The sequence below is a fragment of the Pan paniscus genome, chromosome 18, assembly GCF_029289425.2.
Source record: "Pan paniscus chromosome 18, NHGRI_mPanPan1-v2.0_pri, whole genome shotgun sequence".
NCBI lineage: Eukaryota > Metazoa > Chordata > Mammalia > Primates > Hominidae > Pan > Pan paniscus.
The window spans coordinates 2,648,640-2,657,304 of record NC_073267.2 but is presented as its reverse complement, the minus strand read 5'-3'; the positions used below and the strand labels follow the sequence as shown (position 1 = coordinate 2,657,304).

At 61.1% G+C, this 8,665-nt stretch overlaps 1 protein-coding gene across 6 annotated transcripts; it reads right to left on the bottom strand.

Annotated features, from left to right (window-relative positions):
- Window positions 1-626: 626 nt before the first annotated feature.
- On the bottom strand, window positions 627-6,176 carry LOC100977490 (ras-related protein Rab-26). Of its 6 annotated transcripts, none has more exons than XM_034941032.3 (9): window positions 5,811-6,174; window positions 4,717-4,827; window positions 3,131-3,172; window positions 2,980-3,046; window positions 2,833-2,885; window positions 1,875-1,940; window positions 1,715-1,771; window positions 1,538-1,614; window positions 627-1,219 (listed from the first exon to the last, which is right to left on the bottom strand). In XM_034941032.3, exons 1-9 carry the CDS (start codon window positions 6,003-6,005, stop codon window positions 1,156-1,158), a joined length of 732 nt encoding a protein of 243 aa, XP_034796923.2. In that variant the 5' UTR covers window positions 6,006-6,174; the 3' UTR covers window positions 627-1,155. The 6 variants fall into 6 exon arrangements, with proteins under 6 accessions (XP_034796923.2, XP_034796922.3, XP_034796925.2 ...); XM_034941031.3 differs by having other exon boundaries at window positions 627-1,441; window positions 5,811-6,169; XM_034941034.3 differs by lacking the exon at window positions 1,715-1,771 and having other exon boundaries at window positions 5,811-6,176.
- Window positions 6,177-8,665: the final 2,489 nt, after the last annotated feature.

Here is an 8,665-nt window from a genome sequence, read left to right as displayed (position 1 = left end):
CACCCCAGAGGTCTGGCTGATCCACAGGCAATCTTGGAAAAGGGTAGAGACATGAAAACGGAAGCTCGTTACCAGTGACTTTTCATCTCGGGATTGCCTTCTCCATTTCTGCCCCTGATTTTTTTTTTTTTTTTTTTTTTTGAGACAGAGCTTTGCTCGTTTCCCAGGCGGGAGTGCGATGGCACAACCTCCGCCTCAAGCGATTTTCCTGCCTGAGCCTCCGAAGTGGCTGGAATTACAGGCGCCCACCACCACGCCCGGCTAACTTTGTATTTTTAGTAGAGACAGGGTTTCTCCGTGTTAGGCTGGTCTCAAACTCCTGACCTCAGGTGATCTGCCCACCTGAGCCTCCCAAAGTGCTGGGATTACAGGTGTGAGCCACCACGCCCAGCCAAATACTGTTTTTCATGCCTTTTGCCCCAGGGTGAGTCCATAAAAGGCTTTTGAGATTTGTGGAGGGAAGTTGACACCACCTAGGGTTCCCATGTGCCTCCTTAGGGAGGCAGCCATGGGCCATGGAGGAATGGTAGCCACACACCTGCTGAGGGTTCTGGGCCTTGCTGAGTCTCTCAAACTCCAGCATCCTGCTCTAGAAGTGGATTTTTTTCAACAGATGAGACGGACGCTCCAGAAAACACAACTTTATTCACTAGGACTGAAAACAAAGGCTTGCAATCAAAAGGCCAAGTTGAGTGCAAGGTGGAGCGTGCTCGGAAATCACAGACCTCAGCTGTGGCCGGGCTGGCAGTTGTTGTTTCTGGTGTTTTCTGTGATTTCCCACATTTTATCACAAGGCCACAGGCATCCTCCAAGGTCAGTGAGGAAGACCCTATTGCTGTTTGAGCCAGAGCCTCCTAGAGGGTGGGCCGGGAGCAGGCAGCTCCCAGGACACACAGATGCACGATGTGATTAGCAGTGAAGCCTTCTGTCCCAGGCGTGGGCAGGCGTCCTCCCTTAGCTGCCTGAGCATGTGCGGCTGAAGACATGGCTTTTCTAGGGTTAGGCACTGTGCGTGGTGCCAGCCCCAGCCCTCCCTCACCTGGACGTGCCCAGGAGGGGGCAGCAGAGCACCGTGGCAAAGTCTGTCCACTTGCTGCTCCCCGTCCCGTGCAGAAGACTGCTTTTCCGTGGCGGCCAGTGTGCGGCCACGGGCTCTCAGAAGCCTGCTTGTTGGGACTGTTGCTGGGAGGAGGAAGGGACAAGGCTTGACCTGGGGCTCCTGAAAACAGACACTCGGGCGTTGGCCACAGGGCAACAAAGTCAGAAGGGCCTGGAGACCCTCTGTCCAGCCTTCTAGGGGCTGGGCGGCTTCCTCCAGAGGACTGAGCTCAGCCAGGTTCAAGGGCGGCAGCAGGAGGCCCCTCGACCCTCCCTCTTAATGTAATCATGCAGCCGGAAGCGCGGCTCGCTGGGAGCCTTCATGGAGCGCTGCTTCAACTCCCTGCGGAGTGGGGGTGACAAGGGGACACGATGGCCTGGACTCTAATGAGGATTCAGGCCCTGGGCTGGGGGAGTCCTGGTGACTGGCAGGACTTACTTTGCTATGGCTGTGAAGGCCAAGTCCACGTTGAGGCCCGTCTTGGCGCTGGTCTCCATGAAGGGCAGTCCATACTCCTGTAAACAGCTGCTGCCAGCCAGGTGGTGGCCTGGCGGGGACAGCCTAGGCTCGCAGCCTCCAGGGGCACCCCCTCACCACCTCCCTGCCCTGACTCACCTTGGCCAGCTTCTCCCCGTCCTCCCTCTTCACCACACGCTCATGGGCAGAGTCCACCTGGCCCAGGCACAGGGTCTTGGTGACAGCTGGCCCATGGTTGGCCCCTGCCCCCTCACCTGCCCTGCCCTGTCGCCCAGGTGAGGACAGCCGGGCCTCCCACCTTGTTCCCCAGCAGCATGAGCGCCACGTCGTGCTGGGCGTACTCGTGGATCTCGGTCAGCCAGGCCTGTGGGAGGCAGCAGACCAGGCTGAGGCTCCCTGCATGGCTTGCCCCATGCCCCAGAACTTTGGCCCTCCAGGACACACTGTAGAGGGCACCTGTCTTTATCTTCTTTTTTTTTTTTGAGACAGAGTCTCGCCCTGTTTCCCAGGCTGGAGTGCAATGGCTCCATCTCGACTCACTGCAGTCTCCATCTCCTGGGTTCAAGCTATTCTCCTGGGGTTCAGAGAACCTTGGGAGGGTTCAGCCTCCCAAGTGACTGGGATTACAGGTACGCACCACCACGCCCAGCTAATTTTTTGTATCTTTAGTAGAGACGGGGTTTCACCATGTTGATCAGGCTGGTCTCCAACTCCTGACCTCGTGATCCGCCCACCTCAGCCTCCCAAGGTGGTGGGATTACAGGTGTGAGCCACCGCGCCCAGCCCATTTTATTTTTTTGAGACAGTTTTGCTCTGTTGTCCAGGCTGGAGTGCCGTGGCACAGTCTTGGCTCACTGCAACCTCAGTCTCCTGAGTAGCTGGGATTACAGATGGGTGCCACCACGCCCGGCTAATTTTTGTATTTTTAGTAGAGATGGGGTTTCCCCATGTTGGCCAGGCTGGTCTCGAACTCCTGACCTCAGGTGAGCCGCCATGCCTGGCCAGGATACCTGTCTTTAGAAGTGATAACCCCCCCGTGTACCACATACAGAAGCCCACCTTACACAAAGGCTCCTGCTGAGGGAGCTGGAATGGCACTCAGGTCCACTTGGGCCATCTCCAGCCCAGAAGGCTGTCATTTCCCCCTCCCCTCTCTCAGCGGGGTCCTTTGGAACCCTGATGCCATCTACCAGAAGGAGGTTGGGATGGGTCACGCCCTATCAGGGCCCTTTCACCCCACCAGGAAAGCCACTGACCTGGATGTTGTCAAAGGAGGCCTTGTTGGTGACATCGTAGAGCAGCAGCAGAGCTGGGGACAGAGGGCAGTGAGGACATCCACCATCACCTGCACCCTCAGGTGCTCAGACCCCCGCCCCAACCAGCCCAGGTACCCAGGGGCTCACCATGAGCATCCCGGTAGTAGGCATGGGTAACACTGCGGAACCGCTCCTGACCAGCTGTGTCCCACATCTGCAGCGACAGGCACTGGTCAGGCTGTCCAGCCCCTCCCTGGTGTCCCCTGTCCCCCAACTTGTCCTCTGCCAGTCACCTTACCTGCAGCTTCACCTTCACACCATCCACGTCCAGAACTTTGTTCTGAAACAGACAGAACCAGGCAGCTCTGGCATGGGCCCAGCCCAGCCTCTGGCCCCACTAGCTTCACTGCCTTCCTGTCCCCTGAGACCTCCCAGCTCCCAGGTCCAGCCCAGCCCCTGCAGGCTTCCCTTAAGCCAATTTGACCTCACCCACACCTGCAAGTGCAGGCCTCTCCCCGCAGCCTCTGCACTATTCCTGCTTAGAGCCTCTTACGCTGATTTATTTGAACTCATGACCCCACGAGGCCTCTTACTGACACTGCCTCGGTTTCCTCATCTGCACATGGGTGCAGTAACTAACGAGCTGCAACGCCTCAGCCTTCCCAGTAGGTCTTTTTGCTAATTTGAAAGACTCAGGATGGCTTGAACCCAGAAGTTGGAGGTTGCAGTCCACCATGATCACCACTGCACTCCAGCCAGGGCGACAGAGTGAGACCCTGCTTCAAAAGAATAAAAAATTAAAGCCACTCCTTGCTGGGATTGTCAGGGCTGGGCCTGGGCCTGTCTGACCCAAGGCAGTAACCGCAGATCCCAGAACTGCCTGGCAGCGTCCCCAGCCGGGCCCTCCCAGTTAACGAGTAGACGTAAGGCAGGGAGTGGTCTAGCCCCAGTCCCATCTGTTGGGGTGGGGGCGGGGGGCTTCAGCCGCAGTCTGAGGCCCTGGGCAGCTGGAACCTGTGCCACCTCCCTCAGCCTGAGCTCCTGCTGTCAGAGTGCTTCTGGGTCTCCCGGGAACCAGGCAGGGCCATCTGCTGGGCTGGGGAGGACACCGCCTTCCCTGGCACCCTGAACGAGAGTGCGAACCAAATGGCCTCACCTCTTACCACCTGCCCGAGAGCCAAGAGGGAGGTGGGGAAGTGGGGACCAGACAGGACTGGCCTGCCCCCCTCGGGCACTTCAGGCGTCACTCCATCCCAGAGGACTTGAGGGGACTTGGAACCCTCCAGACGGGGTAGAGAACAGCTCCCCAGACTGGAGGGAGCCCCTTTTCCTGTCCCTGGAACAGCCCTTCCTCCATCCTCCCTCTAACTGGCTCTAATTAAAGGGTGAGAAAAATGCAAATTTAAGATTTGCTGAGGACAAGCCGGCACCTCAGCACGAGGAATTCCAGCTGGTGGGGGTGGGGGTGGGCGCTCCTCACCCAAGAGCAGGGTCCTCTCCCCTAGGCAAGCCCTGGAAACCCTCGCTCAGGCTCTGCAGGGAGCACGTGCTTCTAGGGCCCAGTAAGGCCTCTGTACCGAGGCAGCACTGCTGGCCCCAAGTGGACGTGGCCCTTGACTTCCTCTGACCCACCACCCTGTAGGCAACAGTGTCCGCCTCCCCCAAGGCACAGGATATGGTCCCTGGGTAATGCCAGCCCCTGCCATAGGGCAACTAACTATGCTTGTCGGGTGCAGCCACCAGCCCAGGTGTTGGAAGGTCGAGGCAGGCAGCTTCTGGGGTCCAGGCCTCGAGCCTGTCGGTACCACGGGGATCACAGAGAACTTGCTGCTCAGGGGTACCGGCAGGACTCTGATGTGGGGCCAGGCCAGGGCCTCCACTCACCCGGAAGTCAATGCCTACGGTGGAGATGAAGGTCCCCGCCAGGAAAGCACCGTCCTTGAATCGCACCAGCAGACAGGTCTTCCCCACGCCCGAGTCCCCCACCAGCATGACCTAGGACAAGCAGGAGGGTTGGGGGGAGTCTGGTCTGCCCTGAGCTGGCCTGGTCAGAAGGGGGCTGCAGGTGAGGGGTGGAGGGAGGCAGCCCAGGCCTGCAGGCTCAGCGGGGCCAGGGACCCCGATGGGCTGGACACCCAGCGTCTGCCTCTGAAAGGCTGGGGCTGCTCTGTCCTTCTGCACAGTGGCCATCTCAGTCAGCGGGGAGTGACGGCAGCCACCTGCATCCTGGACCCTCCCTAACGTCCATACCCCCACACGGTGGACAGCATCTGGGAGGGGAGCAGGTGGGGTGGCAGCTGGGTACCTCCTAAGAGACTTGGGGAGGCCTCTGCCGGGGGCTTCTCCACATCTCAGTAGGGACATGACCCCAGCAAGGCTCAAGAGGAATTTGCCCCATTAGGATCAGATCTCGATCTGAAGAGGGACCTGGGCCAAGTCTGAGGTTGGGGGGAGGTGCAAGTGGGCAGCAGTCAGGCCTTCTCCCCGAAACCTGTGCTACCAAACCCAAAGATGGTCCTCCCGGCCCCCTGCCAAGTCCACACAGCCTCTGCCTTGGTCTGGAGTCCCAGGGTTCCCCATCCATCTGGCAAACCTCTTCCCCCCAGCAAAAAAAAAAAAAAAAAAAAAAAGGCCCACAGCCGCTGGGTTGAGGGAGGGCAGCATATGGGAAATGGTGAGACCCCAGTCGGGGGCCTGGGCATTGGGGCGCGGGACGCAGGCACTGATGGTCGCGGGACCCCTTGTGCCACCATGCCGCCTGGGGGGTGGGGGACAGGCCCTGCCAGCTGTTGGATACCCCATACCTGGGATGGACAGCTGTGTGTGCACGATGCACCGTGCAAGCCCCACGGGGTTCCTCCCGCGTGGGCTCCGCGCCCTGGGGCCGCGGGCCCTGCACCCCCTGTCCGACCCCCAACCCTTGGCTCAGGCCGGGCGCCACCTGCTGCGCTGGCCTGGGGGGCGGGTGCCTGGCTCACCTTGAAGGCGACGTCGTGGAAGTCGACACCGCCGCCAAGCGAGGGCCGGCCGGGCTGCAAGGGCCCGTTGGGCGGCGCGTCGGGGCCGGAAAGCGCAGTCCCGGAGCGCGCCGATCGGGCCCCGTTGGCGGTGGGCAGCGTGGAGGCAGCGGGGGTGCTGGCCCCTTTGCTCTTGGGGGTCTTCTTCCTGGACATGGCGGGCGGGCGCTCAGTGTGCTCCCGCTGCAGCCGCCGTGCCCTGGGCCGTCCCGCACCCCGCGCCCGCCGAGCCCGACCCGGACCCGAACCCGAACCCTTCCCCTGGCGGCGGCGGCGGCGGCGGCATCATCCCGGGCGCCCGGCTCGCGCCCCGCCCCCGCCGCTCCACGGGCGCGCAGCCACTCAGGCCCGGCCTCCCGCCGCCGCCGCCAATGCCGTGCGTGGGGCGGGGACATGCAAATACACCCCCGCTCGGCGGGGCGGGGGGGGGTCAGGAGGTCCGGGCCCCGTCCCGCCCCCGATCACGACCCCTGCCCGGGGCTGCCTTGGGGCCAGGAGCCAGCTGTGGGGTGGCAGGCCTGGGCCAGGAGTCACCCCGGGATCCTGAATCCCCTCTGCTGGCTGCACACCACCCCAGCTCGGTGACCCCCAAACTGGACCGCCAGACCTGGGAGGAAGGGGTGTCCTGAGATGTGGGTGCTGGGGCAGAGGGCCCGCATGGACGGGCACCGCGGGCTTCTGTCTCCTTAGCCCCAGATGCCTAGCGCTTGGCCCGGTGCCCTTCACTGCTCCATCCCCTCCAGGGTAGGCGGGTCCAGGAAGCTCCAGCCCTGGCTTGGCAAACACACCAGGCTGCTGGGGCAGGCGCCCTGGGCTCAGGTGACAGCTGGTCACCGGGAGGACACAGCGGGCGCGGTGATCTCCCCCACAGCTTCTGCCTGCTGTGCACGCCTGGGGATCTGCGGGAAGGAGGAAGTCGCTGTTGCAGCCAGCCCCCGGCCCCCTGAGGGTCCCCTCCCACGGGACTCTGCCCTCAGGGTCTGAAAGGTGGAAAGCAGAGGCCCCTGCCCAGGCTGTGTGGCTGGCCCCTTGTCCTTCCCCTCCAGGTTCGGACCTTCAGGTGGCCAGGGCCGATTCTCCAAATCCTAAGCTGGTCCCTGGCAGACCCACCTCCCCAACCTGGGCTGCACTGGAGCTCTGTCACCCCCTCTCACAGAGAAGATGGGACTGCAGTGGTCAGAGCTGGGGCACAGTGGTCCAGAGGGGTGGTGTCCTTGGCATGCGGGGGCTTCTTGGTGTTTCTTTGGGAGCTGGAGAGATGACCCGGCTGTCCCCGGAGACCTGACAGCTGTCACCAGGACCTTGGGCCCTTCAGAGACCTGAGCCCTCCCAGCTGGCAGTGCCCAGAGTCCAAACAATTGGCTGCCTCTCGGGTCAGAGGCCTGAGAAAACACAGATGGAGGGGCACTGCCCAGCAGAGTGATTCCTCAAGAGGGCCTGGCAGAGGCCGTGGAAGCCTGCCCTACAGCAAGCACTGTTGTGTGCCAGGCACACGACCTCTTCAAAGTTATCCTGCAAGGTGGGTACTGCCCTCAGTGTCCAGATGGGGAAACCGAGGCCCAGAAAGGCAAGGAGCCTGTGCAAGGTCAGCAGGCTAGGAAGGGCAGAGCTAGGATTTGTTCCTGGGAACTCCAGCTCCAGAGAACATAAACCGTCCCATGGCAGAAATCCCTGTAGACTTAATCCCCAGGAACCTGGCAGAGCTGGGGGGCAAACCCGGAAGCCCTCTCAGAACCCTTCCTTGTCTCACTCCTCTGGCCCCCCAGCTCTTCCAGACCAACCCCCAGTGTGTGTGCACTGGGCCTGGGTAGAGGCATTTAGCTTCTGCAGCTGCAGCCCTGGGGACTCCAGGTGTCCACCCGCGCTACAAGGCCTCTTTCAGGATGGCTGGCCCAGGGTCTGAGCTGGGGGCCTCAGCAGCTGCTGTGCACTGGCCCCAGGGTCCTGGGCAGTGGACTCCCAGTCCAGTGGACCCCGTCCTGCCAGCTGCTGCTCAGGTACCCCCAGGGTGCGGGCAGCAGGAGGAGTTGGGTGCAAGTAGGGCATCCTGCAGGGGGAGGAGTGCGGATGGGGCCCCCAGGAAGAGAAGGAGGCAGGCGCGCTGGAGAAAGTGGGAGGCCAGGCGGGGAGGGGAGCCTTGAGAGAGCAGAGGAAACGGGCTTGCGCTGGCAACCTTTAAAATTAGGAGAGTTTACATACAAATCCAAGTCTCTGGTTTCTCTTGAAAATGGGGAGCTCTGGGTGCCTGCATCACAGACCCCTCTCTTGGCTTCCAGCAGGCCTCGGAATCTTTGATCATTATGTCTCTTGGTTGCTGTGTTTGCCATCTGTTTCACCCTCTGGAGTGTAAGCTCTCCGGGCACAGGAAGCAGCTTGTCTTGGTCAACTGCTGTCCCCAGCAGCCAGCTCTGGGCCTCCATAAGCAGTTATTAAATTGGTGAAAGAGGCCAGGTGTGGTGGCTCACGCCTGTAATCCCAGCACTTTGGGAGGCTGAGCAGGCAGATCACTTGAGGCCAGGAGTTTGAGACCAGCCTGGCCAACATGGTGAAACCCCGTCTCTACTAAAAATACAAAAATTAACCGGGCCTGGTGGCATACGCCTGTAATCCCAGCTACTCGGGAGGCTGAGGCAGGGGAATCGCTTGACCCCAGGAGTAGGAGGTTGCAGTGAGCTGAGATTGTGCTGTTGCATTCCAGCCTGGGTGACAGAGCGAGACTCTGGGGGAAAAAAAAAAAGAAAGAAAAGAAAAGAGAAAGAAATGTGACTTAGAAACACAGGCTTCACTTCAGGAGGACATGTCCTTGCTAACAAAGA